Raw genomic sequence first — 22803 nt, 5'->3', positions numbered from 1 at the left:
AGTGATAGATCGAAAAACGTTTAAGCAGTTGCCCCGATCACAGGTTACTTCAGGTCAACCTTGTTAGTACTGTATCACGTGAAAGCGAGTTTTATCCACACGATTGCAACATTTTGATTTTGTGAGATGAGAAAGATTTATTCTTTCTCTAAATTTAACCAGTCGAATTATTTCTTGTTGGCTTCATTTATAAACTAACTGGCCATGAGGCCGGAATGTTGTTCTTTCATTTTGTTGCTATTTAATCCGTCAATACCGGCACAGCACCGTCTCACGAATCTTCGTACCTACATATGCTTTGTATTCTACGTATGTTAGGTATTATTTACTTACTCAAATATAACTTGGTTTGTTGGAATCTAATGGTTGAAAATAACGTACGGAAACAGTTTTTGCATTGGCTTTGACGCGCGACTATGTAGGCTTATCATCCAGCGATCCGTACGTTGAGACGATAGTCCATGCAAGGTAAACAACAAGTGTGTATCGGCGCTATTTTATGTGATATATAATATGGTCAATGTAGCATACCTTCAAATTGTACACTTTGGCATATGTACTATGTACCCGTCTTAAATGATAAATAGCGTGTTATGACTATTTTAATTTCGAGAAACCGGACAGAAAATTGCATCCTATTCTTATATATATATATATATGGTGACCGTTCATTTGCACCCACGTACATTTGCACAGGTATATCAGTGGGTTCAATCTGTATGGGGGTGCAAAAATCCATGGGTTAGGATGAGTTCAAATATCCGTAAGAAAAATCCACGAATGCAATAGTATGCAGGTGCATTTCTCGTGGGTTCAAATTACGGGTGCAAATATAATGGAACCTTATATATATATATATCCCTTTGGAATTTTGAATAATCATGACATTTCCAATTTCACTTTGGACCTTAATTAAATAAAGCATACGTTTATCACGCGCCTGACTGCAAATTCCCGAATGTTTATTGTGTGGCGACCCAGATTGAACGCACCTAAATAGTATATTTCTTTTACACAATTTCATTTGGCTCGCGTTAAGCTAAGGTTTATTTGCAGAGTATGTGTAATGTGTTCCCTGGACCAGCCGGTAAACATATTGAACACTGTTCTACAATATTAGCATAGGCGTTAGCTATTGTTCCTATGACGATTTAATAGCGAGGCTAGTGAAGTAGTGTGTTTTAGGTGAAATTACTGGAAGAGTGTGAATATGGTGAATAGATGGGTTTATATATATATATATATATATATAGTGTTGCAGTGTTGTAGTTTTAATACAAAGCAGAATTTTGTTTTTTCACTGATTGTATGTTGTAAAGTAGCATGTTTTAGCAGGGTTACTGAGATGGTGTAGATTATTTAAGTATATAGATGGATAAGAAGCATAGCAATGTATAAAAAGAAAACTTGCAATACAAATTGAGAAAGTTAGACGTTTTTCATGTCGCTGGTTGTAGCCTATATTATTACTTGCTTTGGGTGTTCTAAGAGGATATGTGAAAAGGACAGAACAGATGAAATAGGTACAGTAAGCATATTTTTAGTTAATACAAACAATCTAGAAATTGATAGCAGCCTCTTAGACATACCGTGTTCCCCGAAATTAAAGACCGTGTCTTATTTAAATTTTTTTCGAAAAATGACACCAGGGCTTTTTTTAGGGGGAGGGCTTATATTAAAATCATTTCTAAAATTCAGGGTAGGTCTTATTTTCGAGGGAACCCGGTACTATTGGAAAATATCAATTTTGAGTATCCACGTGAGAAATAAAAACAAACAAAAATAACAGTAACAATCTCTACAAATTATATTCTGAACCATATGGAACCATTCTGATCGTCTTCAAGGTCTTGTACTGTATATAGTTTGTTAGAAATAGCCCAAGAATTAGGGAAATGTCATTATTTTATACCATTATTGTCATTCTTTGTTGACTGCCGCAATATTCTCATTACTTATTCATTGGTTTGAGTCAGAGCAGACCATATGGGTAATCCTGTATACGGGCGTTTCATTTTGACATCGCAGCTATTGACACTTATTCATTGGTTTGAGTCAGAGCAGACCAAATGGGTAATCCTGTATACGGGAGTTTCATTTTGAAATCGCAGCTATTGACACATGTTCATTGCACGATATTCACCAATGAACTGTTAACAGGGTTACTCAACTATTTTCACCAAAGGTTCATAAACAAAACTTCAAAATTACTAGAGTACGGTCTCTTCAGAAAATATATTTTACATTGCGCCTGAATATATTTCAATGCCTGAAACTTTTAGGCGCCTCGCGGAAAGGCGTCTCTTGGAAAACTGAGTATCCGCAAAAAATCGACATCCTCAACGCCCGTTGTAACAATAAATTAACCTCCAAAAATATAAATAAAAGTTATTTATCAAAAATGAACTTTCACATATCCAAAGTTAATGAGGCCAATGCTTTAAAATGAAGAATCAGATGTCCGAGTCGAATACTCGAATGGTCCGGATTCGGACCGCGATCCACCAGTTGAGTTGAGCCTTGGTATAGGTCTATAGAAAATAGATGACATGAGCTAAATTTTAGCTTGTTCGAGAAGGATGAAGCAAACATCAGTTTTCATAATCAAACTTCTTGCAAATGGATGAATTAAATCTACCCAAACAACCTCTGCTTGGTCCATAATAGAACATGTTGCAACCTCAACTTTATCATACGTGTTCATGCAAAATTGTCCGGATTAAGTTGGCCGGATATCCAAGTTAGGGGAAATTTCCTGAATTTACCGCAGCCTACTTTTTACAGTCTGGTGAATAACTTGATGATTTTTATCCTGACATACTTCAAATTACATATGCATTAACTGTAAAATTACACAGAAGATTCGCAAAAAAAGTACTTTCCACCCATGCATCCATTGCCCAGGTCAAGTTTCACAACTTTCACAAGAAAGTAAATATTTATCCGGGCACCTATAGCCCAGCAAACTTTGATATCCACTATTAAAACTATGAAATTTTGGTAAATTCACTTATTTTAACAACTTTGCAACAGTAGCTCAAAATTCTACTCTTATCATTAACAAGAAGGCCAAGTACAATTAAATATATAACGAGTGCTTTTAAGAGGTACTTCAGCTTCTGGGACAAAAGAAGCTCATCATTCAATTTTGCCAGAATTGAGTGTCTATTTCGTGTTTGTTTAGTATTATTTTGCTGAGAGATTATGAGTCGTCCGGTCGTGTCAAGATGTGTGGTTAACTGTGGGAAAATTATTTTGAACATTAGTAATTGAAAACGATAAGACGATTCGGTGGTTAATTCATTCTCGCTGAGGTGAAGGCGGGAAGAGAGTCAAAAACTATTCAGGACATTTAGTACCTTGGACGAGGTTACTAGCCGTTTAGTTTCGAAAACAGATTTATATTTCTTGCGCTTGCTTGTTTATGATTATTGCATAATGAGAAATATAATGACTGCAAGTTTTAGGTCATTCTTCGAGCTCTTTTCTAGATAGTAGCAAAAGAAACAATAAACGAGCTATTTATTTAGAAGCAAACGGATGACGCAATCTCCCACAAACAAATAACTTGGAATGTTTGATAAATTTTGTATTTAATATTAAATTTTATTTCACCAAAGTTATCACATATTCAAATATTTCATACTAGAAAAGTTATGTAAAATGTCAAGGCCATCACGGAAACGGGAAAACTGGGAAGAAAGAGAAGCAAGATTGCTCAAAGAAAATGTTTTTGATCACTTGTAAGTATTGTTCGAATGGCACAAGTAGCGCACACGAATGTAGCGACGAGCAATTATTGCAGGTCTCGCCCTCACAAATAAACGTACATGCTCTATATTTTATAATATATGATAAACGATAATTAACTAGTTTGTTTCAAAATTTTTAGGTAGGAAAATCATGTTCAAATTTGTGCCAAAAGGTAATAGAACTTTAAATGCCAAAAACACACCATGTGTAATAATGGGTTGAAATATTAATTCCCAGAAATATGCAATAACATAAAGGCAGTCTTATGTGCCACCTTGTTCATATTTATCTATTACAACTTTCACGCATGTAATTGAGTTTGGCTGTTCAAATAATATTTCGTGAGGATTTTGTAACTTCCACTGTTTCGAAAATGTCTAAAGTTAAGCAAATCGGACAATAAATATGTAAGAAGTTGGTGTCAAAATCCACTAAAAACTACTGCTAACACTTTTGTAAAATAATATTCGGCATGTACCACGTTATCGCAACAATAAAGGGCAGATTCTTTCCAATAAAACAGTTCAAAAATCGTTTTTGATTTAGATTGCTTAATTTCAAAACGAGATTTATAATGCGTTATTTTCTCTTTCATGAGTATTCCATCGAATACTGACATGAATGATTACATATAACCATTAAGGTAGAGAGACTACGTATATATATTCCCAATAATTTATGTTTGATTCTTCCTCCCAGGGCCTACTATATCCAAGTTCAATTGCCAGAGAAGAAGTTCGTCAGCAGGACAACTTCATTACCTTACCTCGTTCCGAAAACAACGGTAGGTATAGCGGTATTTTTTCTTACTTCAGAGAAATCAAATTTTTGTATTTCATAAAAGTTGGCAGTGAATTAAAAGCCAATAAATTGAAACAGTAAAATAGGTTACTCTATGTGTCTTTTTCTCGAATGCGGACCAAGCCGATCAGCTCGAATTTTTTACTCATGTGAGACTTATTACTTATCGATATTAAGATCGGTAAGTATGTTGATAGGTATTTGTCTGTTTGTCTGTCTGTCTGTATGTTTGTCTGTTTGTCTGTTAGATGAACGCGATATCTCACGAACGCGTGGTTGAATCTGCTCCAAATTTTGCATGTGCATGCATCTTACCTCGGACCAGAAGCCTATAGATTTGGGTTAATTATGTCGTATAATTGGCGAGTTATTAACTAATTACCGATCTAATAAGATCTATAAGTCTTCGGTCTCCTACCGATATTCTCGGTTATTAAATCACTATATCGCAAAATTCAATTTGATACAACAATACAAATTAAAATTGTAAATGTTGCGCTACATCAAGAAAGTGAGACTGAAGAAAGTGAGACTGTGAACAAATGATTAATTTACTGTATCAATAGGCCAATTCTATATTATTGCTCCGTATCAATAAATAAATAAACCGAATGTCGATCAGTTTAGTGATGAGATTTTACAGACTCTGGTATATTCAATTGAAGGTTCTCTCTCCTTGATTTGAGAAGATTCAACATTCAATTATTCAGAAGTATGTGTATTAATTAGGGGGTAATTGTTAGCTTTCTTTACACCTAGTTGTGTAAAGGGACTGAAACCTATGGGCAGTTGGTGTATTCACTTGGCTAACACAGACAGTCCCCGACTCGCAATAGAAATGAAATAGAAAATATCGGAATAAAATTACGGCCTAATCCTATAACCGGGTACAAATACTACGGGAGTACCCAATTATATATAACACGAAACTTTATAAATTTCAGTCATTTTCTCCACAAACAAGTAGAAGAAATAGAGGAAACACACCATCTTCGAAAAAACAAAAACAATTCAACGGCAAATTACAAACAACACCACACGACGACGCCAGGGCACATAAGAATGGAAGAAAATCACGGAGTGCTACAGAGAAACCTAAGAAACATAATCATAGAGTTCGAGATATTTCAAGCGATTCTTCGTCGTCTTCGTCATCTGACGAAGATAGAGACAAAAGTTTAAAGAAAAGGTTTGAAAAAATTGAGCTGGGGCAAATAATAACTGTTTATTCGGTGCTCCATTAGTATATGTACCAGGTTAGGGTTAGGCCATAATTTTACTCCGATTTTTCTTATTTTAGGTCTAGTACGAGTTAGTACGAGTTGTTCACCACTGGGGAGAAAAGTAAATTTAATATGGCGGATTGCTGAAAATACTGAAATAAAATAGAAAAATGCCTTATTATTGTAATGAAAAAAAAAGCAAATTATTTGATTAAATTGAGACTACCCACATTTTAAAACAAATCAAACGTTCATCGTCAATTAATATCATCATACTTCAGCACACGGAATGCTGAAAAATTTCTTTAATCATTTCAGTAGAAATTATACCACACATAAGACAAGGAATATTAAACGCCAGCAACGATCTCAATCATTCTACCCAAGACGGAATAACACTATACATCATGCTTTCTATTCAAGTCCATACGCAGCTGAAGCTGTGACGACAGACATAAGAAAATTCAGAACAGCAGAAAGTATGAGAAAACAAGCTGAGAGAGTGGCAGCGAATACGTCAAGCTTGCTCGTAAGAAAACACATTTTGCGTTATACACAAGTATAATTAGTTGTGGGATTCGAATTTTGGTAAACCCGTAGTATGTGTACCAGATTAGGGTTAGGCCATAATTTTATTCCAATTTTCCCTATTTTAGTTCTATTACGAGTTCGGGACTGTCTGTGTTAGTCAAGTGAATATATCCCCTGCCAATAGGTTTCAGTCTTTTAACACAACTTGAAGTGAACAAAATTAGTTACCTCCATATTGGCACACATATTTCTGCAGCGCCCAAATTTTCAGGAACAGATTCTGTTGTGTACCAAACTCACTAACAACAGGTTCCCTCAGTTCAGAAAATACGTGTACGTCCCTGTGGAAGCTACAGTAGCCTGACAAGTTTTATATAAATCTAAGACATGAGTTTCGAAATGTAAATCTAGTCGTCAGCTGCGTGCACTTGCTGCGGTCGTCTAACGGGGCCAAAAATTTATTACAGTGTTACAAAAACAAAAGTGGAAAACGATAACCCTCTTGCCAAAACTAAATTTAATCGCAATCCCAACAAATTCCGTGAACTATTTTTTGCTAAAACAGCAAAATTTGGTTTTAGTTTGGTTGTGACAGCATCAGACGGGCCAGATTAAATTACCCAACGGGCCTGATTTGGCCCGCCGTCTGTAGTTTGCCCACGTAATTTCTAATGGCTTAAACCAGTGTTCTTCAACCTTTTTTATTGTGGTATACCTTTTACAATTTTTCAAGAAATTTGTATACCTTACAAATACCAATGTTCATTTAAGGCTTAAATAATCATTCAATTTTAAGCACATATTGTACTGCAATATCATCATGCAATCTAATAGGCTAGAATCCGCAAGTTATAAATTTGACCGACGGTCTTAGCGTCAACGGGGATAATGTTCAACGTAAATTAAACAAAGTGCATGGCAGCCGAAATCACCAACCCATAAACGTGACCGCAATATCTATATAATATGTGATGTAACGATGTGCCGACGTCGGTTCTTTGCATAAATGACATTTTATATTTCATATGCGCTGCGTTTGCATTGTTGTCTTCGCTTGAATATTTTATAATTTATTACATTAGAGTTTGGAGTCCCTGACTTAGACTGTACACCCTTCGTATACCCTTTATCAGTTGTATACCCAACTTATTGTTCGGTATACACTTGGGTATACCGTATACCTGGTTGAATAGCACTTAAACAAAAAACAGGAATGGATTTGTTGAGTATCACGACATTCCAAGAACGGGTTGCCGCAAACCCCCCGAACCGCAATACTGATTACATTCATTCATCCTATCTGCTATACTGTTCTTTGTCTTCGACCATTATTCTGAGTTTATCATTATTTCCAGACTACTATTCCACTTACTAAAGTTATCGAAATCAACAAATATCGTTCGCCAACTAAGACATATTTACGATGTTCCAGTAGTTTCTCAGAACATCCAAATGGTATGCTAGCTTCCGACAAAGCTGTCTATTATGCGACAAAGCACGAAGAGAGAGAATCGGCAAGGAAATTTGCAAAAGAAAAGGTTATTTGTTTATTCTCGTCACTAATAATTTATAAGTATAAAACAAGTGGACAATGCTCAAATCCATGCGCACAAAGATAAGATTTTATAAGAGTTCTCGCTGTTATTGAAATAAGAGAACAAAACATTGAGTAAAATATTGGATCCCGTAATATACGTTTTCAAATATACAAAATATAAAAACCGATATGCATTTACTTATAAATCACGTTCTTTATCAAAATAACTGCAAAACATAGATTATCAATCATTTAAAACGTGTTGGAGAAATTTCTTGCTATCGACTAGGTAAAAAATATTTTGCGTTATTGACTAGGTCTTATTTCAAGGGGAGGGCTTGTATTAAAATCATTTTTAAAATTCAGGGTAGGTCTTATTTTCGTGGAAGCACGGTAGTAGCCGCTTGTAGTATCTCATATGTGCAAAATTCCAATTACAGGCACTGAAACATTGTTATTGTTTGGTTCAGTAAATGAGAAACATGCGATTTTTCACTACAACAAACCCGAACCTCAATTAGACCAGCAATGAAAAAAAATTAACAAAATCTATATGTGTTCAATGCGTGTCCAATAAACCAGTAAAGTTGAGTTTTCCCTGTTTTTAATTCAGTTCAAACCCGGCTCATTGATTTCATTATTTATTGATTAATAAAGAATCATTTTTATTAATGAAAACAATATCGTATAATATATCTTTGTGTTCATTCCCAGAAACGTAAAGAGAAAGAAATACGCACGAGAAAAAGAGAGAAAGAATTATCACACTCATACGTAAGAACATATCAAAAGCCACTCAAGCCGATAGTAGGATATGACTCCGATCAGTAAGTTTTTGTTGTGAAATCATATGGCTCAATTGATTAGGATTTAAGCTCGCTCTAGTGCCGAAGCATGAAACTGACGATTTCCAATCGAAGATGAATTGCTTTCCAGAAAGGAATTTAATAGTGTTTGTGCATATAGTGCTACTAATATTCATTGTCTATTTTTAATGATTCGTTAAATATTGAAAAAATATCGAAAACGGAATTTTTATGCAGGATTTTTGGTATTCCCGTAATGTGTGTACCAGGTTAGGGTTAGGTCATAATTTTATTCTAATTTTCCTTACTTTAGTTCTATTACGAGTTCGAAGACAGTCGGTGTTAGCCAAGTGAATATACCCTCTGCGCATAATAATCAGTCTCTTTACACAACTTGATGTAAAGTAGGCAAACAATTAGTTACCTCCATATTGGAGCGCCCTTATTTTTATTGATTTGTTAAAAACTGGAAAAATTACGAAAACGAAATTTTTGAGCAGGATTTTCAATAGGCAAAGAGATGAAGTATTGGAAAACGTTAGGAATAACTACTTTAAATCGTCTTATGTTTTTTTTTAAATTGGATTCAACCCTTATTTCATTCCTCAGGGACACGTGGCGCCTACAAATATTCATTTGTTTTAGTCGCCATGGTTGAGTTTGATGAAAATTTCTGGCAACAGTCAGGTGAACGTAGTCATGTTACATCAACAGATGTAACGAAAATGCTTCGTTATAATCTTAATGAGATAACTGTTTTGCGTTTTCGCAGCATAGATGAGTCAAATTCCAATGACTTTTCATGCAACAAATTCTTAGCATACTACGACTACTAAACACTTTACAGATCATTTCAATCTGACATTTTTAAGTTATATATTCAAGCCTTTGTCATTTGCGCTTGCAATTCCTTTCCAAAATAATATAAATATTTTGTTATGAAATTCATTCCAATATACTCGAGCCCAAAGACACGTTATCGAATTTGAACTTCGGGCGATCCAGAAGTATTCGTACCAAAATGACGCGCAATCTGAACAACCTTAACCTGGTACACATACTATGTTCAGGTTGTGCGCCATTTTGGTGCGAATACTTCGGGAGCTCCGACACCGTATCCTTTGGTATGCGATCTAATGGATGTGATTTATATATGAATATATAGAGCAAACCTGTTACAAAAGACAATAAATATGTCTGTATGGATTTTTATTAACATTATATATATATATGAAAAAAGAATCTTACAGAAGTAGATTATAGAAGCGGAACTAGCTTACTCGATTAGTTTAGTGCGTCTGCAAAATTCAGCAAATATTTTATTCTGACTATAAAAACAACATATATACAGAAGTTCAACATTTTAAAAGCTTGAATGTATAAAAGTTTAAATTCGAAACATATTTTTATCTCTAGATCTCCATCCGTGTCGAGCAAAACATCGACAACAAGATCTAAATCTTTAATGTCAGTCAACAGTGAGTCATCAGAGTCTACAGTTGTTCGAATCGAAACGTCTTCGTCCGATTCCGAAGGATCATCAATAAAACAACAGTACACGAAAACTGACGTATCTTCTCATAAAACAGTTATTAATAAGCCAAAGGAAATGGGTTCGAGTGATTCGTCATCAGAAGACGAGATTAATTTGAAACACACAGAAAACAAATCAGTGTCTCGGCAAAATACTAGATATGCAAGAAATGGCTCACTGCCAAACGGATCAATACCGGCTTCTTCACATAAGCACAAAGATTCTAAAACTCACAAAGAATCTAGTCGAAAAACTAGTTCGAATTTTAAATCATCAAAACAAGAAACTAATAAACATGTGATGGAACGCGTGCCGAGTAGCAGCAGTTCGAGTGCATCATTCGTTACCTCATCCCAGAATCAAGCGACAAGCGATGGCTCGACAAGAAAAAGTTCGTCTAGTCAGCCATCCGCCCCAACACAGCGACCAGTAATTCATATATATTCTCCTAGCAGTTCATCAATAGACAGTGACACAACCAAGTCAGTTGCAAGCGTCGTACATCCTTCGCAAAACGATTCGCCAGAATTAGAGAAAACTGAACAAGCGACTGCTGTGCCTTCTGGCGGAATTAATGCAACATCGGTAAACGTTGAAAACGATGCGGTATCACCAAGTCAAAGCCGTGAAAGCAACCGTACATCTAGTGAAAGTTCTATTTCATCTACAGACACGGAAAATGAAAATAAAGAAGTGAAAGTGAAGCCTTCTGATATTAATAATCAAAAAACTGCTTCAAACGACCAACAGCCAATAAAAACACATTCGGAACATGAAACTAGCATGCCTGGGATAGACGCTGCAAAGAAGCACAATTCCACAAGCAGTAGTTCGATGTCAGAGACACAAGACATCAAGACATTCTCAAATGACCAAGACGTGATCGCAAAAAGCACTGATGGCGAAGACGCTCGACAGGAAAAGGCAGAGAGATTGGAAACATTGAAGAAATTAGTGAGAAGCTCTTCGTCATCATCAAGTGGGTCAGATTCGGATATAGATGACAGAAACAATCACTCGCAATTTGATTCGACTAACACCAATGTCGAGAAAAAATCAAATGTTACCACTAGTAGAAAATCTACTACAGAAGACAGCAGTATATCAAGCGAAGTTTTCATTTCTGAATCAAGAGAAAGCTCTGTCCGACCTAGTGTGACGTCATCAATACATTCGAAACAATCGGATGACAGTTCGTCGTCATCAGAATCAGGAAGCTTTGACATGTCATCGATGACGTCATCGTTACGTAATCTCATCGAAGAATCTCGAGTATCATTATCGGAAACAATTTCTACTTCTTCGTCAAGTGACGATGATGACAGTGAAAGGTCAGTTGCCTATTTACTCATAATTCTGCAAAGTTACCCAGTTTTTTTTTTCGCTGCTTTGCCGCCAGTTCTTACCCATACGTGGCACGGGTGAAAGTTTGTCATCGACATTTCTCCTTGATAGTTTCTTTTTTGCCTCGAATGAATACGCCTCTATTGCTATACCGTGTTTCCCCGAAAATAAGACTGGGTCTTATTTCAATTTTCTTCCGAAAAATAACACTAGTGCTTATTTTCAGGGGATGTCTTATATTTTCATTTATCAAAAACAAAAGCACAAAGTAGAGAATTTTCAAATATACAAAATATGAAAACCTATATTCATTTACTTATAAATAACACGTTTTTATTTAGAATAACTGCAAAACATAGAATATCAATTATATAAAATGTGTAGGAGAGAGTTCATGCTATCGATCTGGTCAAAAAAAAAAAATTTTGCGTTATTTACTAGGTCTTATTTTAACTTATATTAAAATTATTTTAAAAATTCAGGCCAAGTCTTATTTTCGCGGAAACACGGTAGTAGCCGCTTGTAGTTTATTTTTAGACGTACTTTCTAATAAATCCTAGAGACTTTGGCTTGAAATAGATGGTACTGCGACTGCGATGCACATATGGTGTTTATATGAGAGTTGGGCTGAAGCAGTAATCGTAATTTACGGCAGTAAAATGGTATAAGGTCAGGTTTGTGAACTACCTTGCTTACTCAAGTCATTCAGATTGTAAGTAAACAAAAATACTCGGCGCTTCCGTAGTATGTGAATCAAGATGGCGGACACCGCAACGTAGTATGTGTACCAGGTTAGGGTTAGGCCATAATTTCAGGTACAAATACTACGGAAGTCACTTGGCTAGTCCCCGATTTCGTAATAAAACTAAAATAAGGAAAATTGGATCAAATTATGGCCTAACCCTAACCCTGGTACACATACTACGGGAGCGCCAAGTACTAACTCATGAAATATCCGTGGAGTTTAACTATCTTTTCAATTCTTGGCAGATTCAGATTAGAAGAAAAATTCTTCGGCCATGGAAATCAAGATGATATTTCTCATCAATTTGATTTACCGAATGAGAAAGAACCATACGTTGAAAGTGGAGGAGAAATACTTGGAGTTATGAAAACATCGGCAAAATATGGATAATATTGAAGCATGTTATATCTTTGTCTGCAGTGAATAAAAAGTTGAATGTTTTTAAATGACCTCTAAAAGTCTTTTGAAATATACACTCACACATACGAATGCTGTAAAAGTACATGAGATTATTGTTACCCCTCAATTTTCAGCCTCTAAGCTAATATTTTCTCAACGTTTTATATTTATCTATAATCCTTAAAATCTTGAATATATATATATTCAAGCATACAAACGGTGCAGAAAGCACGGCATTTTTATTATATATATATAAAGCGTAAAAACTATTTTTGTAACTTTTTATATTTGAACATCAAATCGCTCGTAAGTTTTTGGCCTTAATTACCCTATTATAGGCCCTTCTTGCGAATGAAAATAACTGGTATACCCAAATTTATCTTTATTTTCAATACCTATTTTTAATCGTATTTTGTTTGTATTCAATTTGCGAATATAATAGAATAGAAAAAAACATTATCAGATAAACGAAGGCAGAGGTTATCAACCGGGACCCTGTAGCCCACCAAGGGTGCCATGGAGCAGTTGGAGGGGGGCCATGATGCTAGGCGCAAAACTGATTTTACTTTTCCCTTTCATGAAAATTCCCCGTTCTCCCTAGTTTCATTGCTTTGATTGCTTGCTTGACATGCTTTACTTTGTCAAGCATGAATTGTTTGAACATAATGGGATTTCGAATCTGCCAATCAAAATAGCACTATAAATATCACTAGAGTGATAAACAGGGGGCCATGAATGCTAAAACCCTCCTGAAGGGGCGACGAGCCATATAAGGTTGGGAGCCACCGAACTCAGAGTTAGGAATTTGAGATTGGTCAAAATAAAACAGCGAGAGCAGAAACTAGCTCTATGCAAGTACTATACAAGAGTTCCATTGTAATTCTGTCAGCATAGCATAAATGCAATTGGTAAGAATAAGTACTGATCCAGGCAAAAGTCTGCTTGTGATCCTTAAGCGGTGATTCATTGAAAAAGCATCTGGCTAAGTGCGTTTGTGATTCTCAAAAGTTAAAATCGCAACTATATACTTGACAAATTATTGAAATACGTTCCATCTTTTAAAATGGAAATAGACGCTACGTTGGTGTCTTACAATAACAACAACAGTGTCACAGTATTATATCGTAGTGACTCGGCGAATAATCAGTAACATAAAGGCCATATTTGTAGTAGTCCCTTGGTTCACATACCTTATTGATAATCGCGAGTCATAAATTTCAGTAGCTGATAGCAATATATATATAGAAAAAAAAGAATCTAAAAAATTGGATAATGATATTATAGTACGGATCATTCAATAGCAAGGTGTCAGTGTAAAATTCTAATACGGAATTAGCGAGAGAACCAGTTACAGAAGAGAACTGGCAGAATTGTTTTAACAAAGGCAACGAATTTAATAACACACAACAATGCTAACAATAGCTATGGACATCGTTCGTAAGTCGCCTTTACATCACCTTTCACAATTACGTCATCTTCATGCATAGATATGACATAATCATTTTTACAGGAACAATCGTTCTCATTCAAATTACTGATTTCGTCAGCACTCAGGATTCGACCCCAAACTCGAAGGTTTTCGATGACTCCAGTAAAAGCTGGTGGACTATCAAAACCTCCCGCTCTAGAATCCTGATCTTGGCCAATGACGATTGTTCCATTTCCTGGTATGTCTTGGCTAGAGTCCAATTCTGTAGTTTCTCCCACTACTCCGTTTACGTATAATTTGACGTATGATTCCTGCTTTGATATTATCAAACACAAATGAGTTTTATCAACCGGTGCAATGTGGAATTTTATCCCCGCCTCATGTGCCATAAACAGCCATATACCATGGTTTTGAAATTTTATATAAATGGTGTTGGCTCCTTCCAAAGTCGTGTGGTAGCTAAATAGTGATCCGTCCAGGTGCACTATTGGGGCCACGCGAGCGCATATCGATACTGTGGAAAGATCTGGCAACGATGACTTCAAAACCACGTAGTCGTGTATGTTATCGTTGTTGGGGAATTCGTATTTCGTTCTCTGCAATACTAAGAATGGATAGAATTTGGTTGTGGTTTGTTTGAGAAAGGCAGGTTGATTTTAATAATTTACCTTTTGGTACAGTAGTCTCTGTATGTGGTATTGTGGCGACGGTACTTTGAGTCGAAGTCGTCACTTGATCAGACGTTGTGTGAGTACCGGTACTAGACATTGGAGTGTCAGTACCCGTGCTGGACAAATGCTTCGGCATTGCTGTCATAGATTGAATGTGCTCAAGTTGACGTTCAATGTATTTTGCAACATTTCGCTCCAACTCTGAAATGTAATTTTAGGAGTGTTTCAGCGATTAGGCTACTACTAAAAACGCTGAGTTTGCCATAGCACGCAGCAAGGATTGCATATCGATACCAAAGTTTTGTTTTTACTTCATACGTCATAGATGCATGGTTGCGTATTTTAATAGCTTTTTGGTAACACCGGCAGCTGTTTGCAGTTGCGGCTGCTCTTTAAATGGTTATTCGAGCTTGATGACTGACGACACAACTTTTGTGAGTTGCCTCACAAATGTGCCACGAAATGACAAACATCAATACCCTAGTTCCTTGATATTTAAGTAGTATAAAGAAACTTACCATCGAGGTGATCCTGTAAATAGATAACAGTCGCATAAGAACAGATTAATATACATTATATAAAATCAAACATTGAAATACATTTATGGCCTATTTATTATTACTTATTTACTGAAAACACGAAATGACCGATTGAAACAGTAACATTCGCGGTATTCCCAATTTCTATCCCCGTGGAACAAATTAGTATATGCAGGGAGGTCGCTAGAAAAACAGAAAGTTTTGTCAAGCAGCTATTTATTTTTACAAGAATAACCTTTACAAAGTTTTTTAAAGTCATATATGTTATACAGTACTCTCATATATGCTCGAAATGTCGTCCGTGCACTTCATAGCAGTGTTGTTACCCTTTAGAAGCCCTAGCTCGTGTATCGTTTTGAAGATCAACTCGTTCCAATTTAACCTGTAGCCTACCTATACGCATTTTATTCTGCTTTTTTAGCGACCTACCTGGCAATTTAGGTTACGGCGTTAGTTATTCTTCCACATTATTTATAAGTATTGCGGCCTGCAAAATGACGATTAAATCTGGATGGGGAAAATTAAAAAAGGCTATCGTACTCTAATTACATTTAATCGCAACTATCAAACCTTGAATTACTAGAAAAGATACCCGTTGAGTTATGTAAGTGTAATGTGTCACCCAAGTTTAGTCATAAATGCCCATATCGGACCAACACTGGACACTTATCATGCAATCGCATGAGATTCAAAATATGGTCACACTAAGACATGAACGCAAAATAGTGAAACATTGATTCAAAACCGAACTCACGGAATTAAAATAAAATGTTTTGCAAGATTGATCATTCTCATCACATTCGTCATCCGATGAGATAGATATCTCAGCAGCGTTGTGGCCTGTAGTATATATCGGTAAAGCAATGTAATGGATGAGAAACACAAGATTGTGTCGTACCACTGAATTATAAGTTTTTGAAAAAATATAAATCGCGATGAAAGTATTGTACCTTATTCCAGATATAATGTAAACAAATATACCCGTACATATGAGAACATAAAAAAATATTGACTAAATTTCCGAATAGTAAATAATTTCTTATTGCTTGAAATTTCGTAAAATGGTGTAAATTGGGATGCACAATAGCGACTAGCATATCAAACATTTTATAATGCAACAAATAGAAAGTATTACCAAGTCCAACTATTCTGCCAAAATATACATATATGAAAAATATAACGACGAAATAACGAAATAATCATCAGTAAACACCATATTCGGAAAAATGTAATCTGACTCTAGGCCGATTTGTTTATTAATGTTGTTTACCTGTTGGTGTTTGGCATTGTTGATCGTTGTAGCTACTTGCACGCTCGACAATCATCAGAAAAAAACACCGACATAAAAAAGTAAATTCATATATGAAGACCGTATATCATACATTTTTGGCGTATAGTTATCCTTCAAAGTACATTCATTGATATATTGTAATGTACATTACATATATTGTAATTACATGTAATAATAAATACATGTAATTACATATATTGTAATGTACATTAAAAGTGAGAAATATAACTGTGAAGATTAAAAAATAGATGTCAATGTCGGCTTTCTTCACGTGGGCAGTGCAGGACAGCTACAGGGTTTCGCTCGCAGCTATCTACCCGAATATATATTTAGAGAAAATCTCTTCACTATCATCATAGAAATGCTTTCAAGAATTTATTTCGCTCAGCACAACCTAGCTCTAGCATAAGTCTTTGAAGATAATCTTAAACCATAGAAAAAAATGGAACTGTCAACTTAGTACTAAAGTATCACAAAACGTTCTGATGATGGTTGGCGCACATAGAACAGTTGAGTCTTAAATTGATTAGGCCCATGCAAATCGCAACACTGTGGAAAGTTGTTAAATTTATTATTCTGCTTCAGTTTTTGCATTCCTCGAAGGACTGAGTCAAATCATTCAGTCAGTTTTCTATTCCCATTCAGTCAGTTATTGTATATCACTTCAATTACTTCCTCCAAATCTAAGAGTCGTCACGTATGTTCTGCTAGCTATAGAAATATCGCGTGACTCTTCTCGGAAGCATTGCTAGTGCATTACATATGCTTCATCGTGATTTAGGTAGACGTAAAATCAAAATATCTTCTGTTTCCCGACTCAGAGTATCAACAAAAATTATGACCCTATAACCAAGATTATCTCATATTTATTCAGTGAAAAATATTGGTTATTGATTGATATCGTGAAGTAAATATTACTCCCACTATTGGTAAGGCCCAGTGCCAAAGTCATTCAAATGAAGTTTAATGCCATATATACATCCCCATTCTTAACCGATTAATTAACATTATGGCATTCCCGTAGTATGTGAACCAAGATGGCGGACACCGGAACGTAGTTTAAATACCCGGTACACATACTACGTTCCGGTGTCCGCCATCTTGGTTCACATACCACGGGAGCGCCAACTTTTTTATAATCAATTAATTTGTCACAAATGATCATCCAGTGCCCCGTAAAATCCATATTCTCAAATTTTTATACCTGTAGCTGGAAGTTCAGCTATAGTTTCAAAAAAGCGAATTATGATTATAATTTCTGCTACTACCCTATACAGTATATCGTCACCGCCACTAATCGCTCAATTTGACGCGGTCTGCCTCTACAGTGTTTTAAAAGCTAACACGGGGACGTTCTTGGCGGGTTGAAACTTCAAGAGTTAAATGTAACAAATGAAACTCTCATAGGTTACTATAACAAATAATCCTCGTGGCACACCATCATAATTTTAAAAATATACACATTTCTTTCAAGCAATTTATTTGCAGAAAGAGAACAGAGTTAACTGATCAGTTAAAAGACAAGTAAGTAACTTCTAGCGGTCCTTTAGTTCTGATCTGTCTAATGTCAGTCCACGGACGTTGTCTATGTTCGAAGGTTGTAAAAAACTTTCCGTTAAGTGTAACGTGATATCCAACGTCATCGACTTTCACCGTCAACTGTTTATGGAAAAATAATAATATATTATCAATACAATCTTAAGTTAGTGAGATAGCTTAGCGTTCTATATTTACATCATAGGCTATACAGAATACATGAGAGTTCGAAACTAAGTCAATTTCTCGGGCGCTCCAGAAGTGTGTGTACCAATATGGAGGTAACTAATCTATCTATTTTACATCAAATTGTGCAAAGGGACTGAAACCTATGGGCAGGGGGATATTCACTTCGCTAACATAGACAGTCAACGAACTCGTAATAGAACTTGTACACACACTACGGGATTACCATTCTTCACCAACTGTTCAACGAGTAGACCAGGCTTTGCTCGACAATGCGATTCTGGTATATCCCGACCCAGCAACAAAATCAAAATCAGTGTTTTTCAAGTTTTGGCAGAGTGCCATCCAATATAACATTCCAGAGGCTCGAGGAACCCGTGTGCGAGAGTTCACTTTTTGTTTTTTCAAACAAGAGAGCTATGCTCAAATATATGGACACGTAGCGCCACATAATTTTGATGACGTCATAGCAAAAAATCAAAGTAATAGTCTTCTGGAGGAAAATTCCATATTAAACCACTGAGAGTTTCAAAGCAATTGGTCCAGTAATCAAAAAGGAAAACGATTTATTAAAAACGATAAAAAAAGAACAACAAAACGATCGTTATGTCCACTACGTGTCCGAAAATTAAATAAATTATAATTATATACAAAAACAGACCCAATACTGAAAAAACAAAATTTTATTTAAATTGTAGAAAGTTTATTATCAGTGGTAAATTAATAGGTACCGGTAATTAATTTTAGTTGAACAATATACATATATTAATATAGATACTCGGGCTTGAATCTAATTTGCAAAACCCCTGGATTGTATTGGCGGAACAGTAGGGTTCCACGGAACCGCGGTTGAAATTGATTTTGAGATAATGTAGTCACTAATCGATTTTGTTGTTGGAAGCGTAATGTAATAAATGGGGAAAGAGTCGAATACTAAATAAATTTTGCAATAAACCTAATGGAATATATATATATAAATTTAGTGCAAATAAATATTTTGCAATTGAAGATTTGAACAAAACTAATTAAATCTACAAGCTATCAATTTTCAAAGCGTATTCAAAGATTTATTTCAGCTTCCCATCGCTGATAATCTCAGCAACTTTGGTTGACTTCACATGTTTTAGCTATGCTATGCACAAACTATAACACAAGGCATCAATATCATGATGTTGTTACTCTTTGACATACGCACCGTAAATTCTATGTCATATTTCAATTGAAAGTCCGAACTCGTTAGTATTCTTCCTTCTCCCTGCCATTCAGTTGTGAAATCATTTAGTACGAAACTGTTTCCCGACATTTCACTCACAAAGTGAAAATAAATTTTGGGATCAGGTCCATCAAAATTAACGGAAAACCTAAAAAACATTTTTTTTTTTATACAAAACTTTTCTACCTCCATTCTCTTAGGTAATCAGTACCCCGAAGAAAACAAAATGGACTTGTTAAAAAAAAACGAAATATGATTGATATGTTCAACTTTGAGCTGTAAAAATTGTGCTTCATACATAATGTACACACAACTGACAAAATGTAAGAAAAAGGTATGCTACGTCAGGGCTTTCCAACGTGATCCAGATTGACCCCCAGGGCATTTTATTATAGAATTGAAATCATAAATTTATTTTAAGAAAACTTTTTGTTTTGGGCATCAGTACTAGGAAACCAGCGGGCAGCTGGTTGACAAAACTGGCCCAATCTATGCGAGTTTTCCTAGAGCTCTGAATTAAAAAGGGAAATAATTAAATAAACTTATCAAGGCTACACTAATTTAAGTGCTTTCATTATAGAATATTTAAAATTGGAATCGAAATGAAAATGCAAACTTAGTACCAGGACAAAATGAAACGCTCAAACTCGACAAGCAAGACCCACAGGCATACTTTGCTGGCAGTCCAGTAAAATTGAATAGTTTTGTTGAGACAACAAGTGATTTATTTAACTTGGTTATCTCCAATAAAAACTTGGTGGTCCATACGACTTAGACTATGGCTTAGTTTCTCTTAACGAAGATTTTCCTAAACAGTTCCTGTTAATCGCCTTTCACTAGTAATTTTTGATGATTGATACATTTTATGTGAGAATTTGCTTAATGCAATGTCAGGTAAGACAAATCAGAAGAGAAGGATTCACACGCAGTGACGTGTCTAGAGGAATACCAGGGGAGCATATAATTTATTTATCTCCCAAATTAAATTTGAAGTTAGATATAAGGGGCAGCATTATCGGAAACTTGGCCCTGGCTGCAGAAAAGTTTGACACTCCACTGCTCACACGTCACACCAAATAAAAGCGTCACGCGACCACAGAATTTACCTGTTGAACGTATCTCGGTTTCTTGGAATTCCTTTCAATATCAGAGTTCTGCCTTCCACACTGTTTTTTGGAACTGCCATAAAGATCTCCTCTTGATTGAACTAAAGAATTGAATTCATAAAAATGAACATAACACTTACCGAACGTGTACGACAATGCAATGCTTTTTGTTTTGATTCTGAGTGCGATAGTGAGGCTTTCAAAAAAGTCATATTTTTATATTGGATACAAATTTTTATAAAAAGTCAATTATTGTCTTAAGTATATGGCGCCTTGTTAGATTACCGGTACAAGCCCGGCTCGGGAATCACCAATTAATTAGCTTGTTTCCGCAGATACAGACGGGGTTTGTTAGCAGTCAAAAAAAAAATTCATCTTGGATGTGTACAATTAAAAATACAAATGAGCAAAGCAACGATCAAATATATATATATATGGACACGGAAGTTAATCAATAACTTATTGCAGTACCTCACATAAGCGATTCACACGGAAATGTGTACTCAATTCGCAAAATCAAGAGTATCCGGGCGGAAGGCGTAACGCATGGCGAAATAACGGACAATGTTCACATGACTTAAAATGAAGCAGTGAGAATTTGGGTGAAATAACGGATCTCATAGAACTCCCAGGACATTTAAAAAAGATAAAAGTAATAGCCTTCTGAAAACTACTCCCATTTTTAAATTGAAACTATTAAATCTCTTGGTCCTCTAGTTACGGAGAAAGTATTTATTTGAGCACCAACAATTTCGTCCGAACAGCAACAACAATGATTCAACAATAAGATACATATTGCCACGTCCTGCGCAATACTCGTTTGAAAGCAAAAATCTTACCCCTGGGTTTACAATAGGCGGCACATATGAGCAGTTCGCAAGTATCATGATGGTTTTATCTTCTACTGTTCTCGGATAGATTGGAACTCTTTCAAATCGTTTATTCGCTGTTTCTCTGTCAATATACTTGGCACAACTTTTGGGAAATGAGAAGTATAGTTCTGCAAAAATTAAAACAAGGCTATGAAATAAAGAAATATATATATATATATATATCTTTATGAACCTAATTGAGAAGACCAGAAACCTTCAATCGCAACAACAGTTTCTAATACAGCCTTTCTTTAAAGATACCATGTTTATACTGTAAAAAGATAAGATAAGATCTCCGAATAACAGGATAATCTGGAGGTATGTAAAGCATACAAAAATATAAATTTATTTCACAAACATAAATTGGCGCTCCAGAAGTGTGGGTATCAATATGGAGGTGACTAATTCCGTTTGCATTATTTTCATGAAGTTGTGTAAAGGGACTGAAACATATGGGCAGGGGTTATATTCACTTGGTTAACAGTAACACAGACAGGCCCTGAACTCGTGATAGAACTAAATAGAAAATCAGAATAAAATTATGGCCTAACCTTGTACACACACTACGGGAGTACCAATAAATTAATATGATTAAAATAAATTTACGTTTCAAGTTACTATACAAACCTTTGAAGTCATCTAACGCTCCTTGTGGTAGTGAATCACAAGTTATAGTCGTTGTACAGCCGTGTGTTGTCTGCGAATAACTTTTTTTTTGGTGGGATAAGCAAACTCCAAAGGCAAACACAAAACAAAGCAATTTGAATAACATGTTTTTTTTATCAAGTCGTATTGGTTAAAGAAATTAAAACTGCCAAATAATAACATTTGTATTTTATAACCATCCGGGTCGCATGACACATTACACAGGTAATGCAAAATCAATATCAAGGATGGATGTTTGATAATACAATCCGCATATATATGTTGCCATCGTTTTCATGATTAAGTTGGCCATTCAAAACTTACGAATTCTTTCTCCAAGTTGAAACCTCATTCTGAGTAAGTATATTTTCTTTTGCTGGTAACAAAGCCGAAAAGATAGAATATTTCAAACATATACAGGCCAAGATAAGCAGAATAATTTCTGCTCACTACTTGAATCTGAAACGCATAGCGAAACTAACCAGGCCATTACTATACACTCGCGGCATTATGTTTTCATTTTTACATAAGCCTCACGTTTTCACGCCAAATGAATACTTTTTGGCATCTAAGCGATATTGTTCAAAATTTTCTGTCACTCGGGGTCTTTATATCTCATGGAGCGAATGTCATGAATAGCCT

At 35.5% G+C, this 22803-nt stretch overlaps 3 protein-coding genes across 3 annotated transcripts; 1 reads left to right on the top strand and 2 right to left on the bottom strand.

Moving 5' to 3' along the window:
• Window positions 1–3623: 3623 nt before the first annotated feature.
• Window positions 3624–12922, top strand: LOC120326576 (uncharacterized). Its single transcript, XM_039392895.2, has 8 exons — window positions 3624–3743; window positions 4453–4537; window positions 5499–5743; window positions 6096–6306; window positions 7664–7846; window positions 8560–8672; window positions 10068–11516; window positions 12520–12922. The coding sequence occupies exons 1-8, from the start codon at window positions 3664–3666 to the stop codon at window positions 12662–12664; spliced, it is 2511 nt and encodes an 836-aa protein (XP_039248829.2). The 5' UTR covers window positions 3624–3663; the 3' UTR covers window positions 12665–12922.
• A 118-nt stretch (window positions 12923–13040) lies between these two features.
• On the bottom strand, window positions 13041–15420 carry LOC120327046 (neuronal pentraxin-1-like). The gene is made up of 3 exons (XM_039393428.2): window positions 15292–15420; window positions 14771–14974; window positions 13041–14706 (listed from the first exon to the last, which is right to left on the bottom strand). The coding sequence occupies exons 2-3, from the start codon at window positions 14916–14918 to the stop codon at window positions 14096–14098; spliced, it is 759 nt and encodes a 252-aa protein (XP_039249362.2). The 5' UTR covers window positions 14919–14974; window positions 15292–15420; the 3' UTR covers window positions 13041–14095.
• Window positions 15421–17926: 2506 nt separating this feature from the next.
• Window positions 17927–22333, bottom strand: LOC120326862 (uncharacterized). The gene is made up of 5 exons (XM_039393215.2): window positions 22144–22333; window positions 21484–21644; window positions 20645–20745; window positions 19521–19686; window positions 17927–18262 (listed from the first exon to the last, which is right to left on the bottom strand). The coding sequence occupies exons 1-5, from the start codon at window positions 22286–22288 to the stop codon at window positions 18113–18115; spliced, it is 723 nt and encodes a 240-aa protein (XP_039249149.2). The 5' UTR covers window positions 22289–22333; the 3' UTR covers window positions 17927–18112.
• Between the last annotated feature and the right edge of the window lie 470 nt (window positions 22334–22803).

This window comes from Styela clava, chromosome 4 (assembly GCF_964204865.1).
Source record: "Styela clava chromosome 4, kaStyClav1.hap1.2, whole genome shotgun sequence".
Taxonomy (NCBI): Eukaryota; Metazoa; Chordata; class Ascidiacea; order Stolidobranchia; family Styelidae; genus Styela; species Styela clava.
Note: the sequence above shows the minus strand (reverse complement) of the source record. Positions and strands in the feature narration are given on the sequence as shown.

What these genes read in the sequence shown, in the direction of transcription:
- LOC120326862 (XM_039393215.2), bottom strand. Translation starts at nt 22,288, where the DNA reads ATGTTATTCAAATTGCTTTGTTTTGTGTTTGCCTTTGGAGTTTGCTTA. An exon ending in AGCGTTAGATGACTTCAAAG is followed by an intron (nt 21,645 to 22,143) that starts GTTTGTATAGTA and finishes TAATTTTTGCAG; the next exon opens with AACTATACTTCTCATTTCCC. An exon ending in AATATGACATAGAATTTACG is followed by an intron (nt 18,263 to 19,520) that starts GTGCGTATGTCA and finishes TTCCATAAACAG; the next exon opens with TTGACGGTGAAAGTCGATGA.
- LOC120327046 (XM_039393428.2), bottom strand. Translation starts at nt 14,918, where the DNA reads ATGACAGCAATGCCGAAGCATTTGTCCAGCACGGGTACTGACACTCCA. An exon ending in AGAGACTACTGTACCAAAAG is followed by an intron (nt 14,707 to 14,770) that starts GTAAATTATTAA and finishes ATCCATTCTTAG; the next exon opens with TATTGCAGAGAACGAAATAC.
- LOC120326576 (XM_039392895.2), top strand. Translation starts at nt 3,664, where the DNA reads ATGTCAAGGCCATCACGGAAACGGGAAAACTGGGAAGAAAGAGAAGCA. An exon ending in CGAATACGTCAAGCTTGCTC is followed by an intron (nt 6,307 to 7,663) that starts GTAAGAAAACAC and finishes CATTATTTCCAG; the next exon opens with ACTACTATTCCACTTACTAA. An exon ending in GTAGGATATGACTCCGATCA is followed by an intron (nt 8,673 to 10,067) that starts GTAAGTTTTTGT and finishes TTTTATCTCTAG; the next exon opens with ATCTCCATCCGTGTCGAGCA.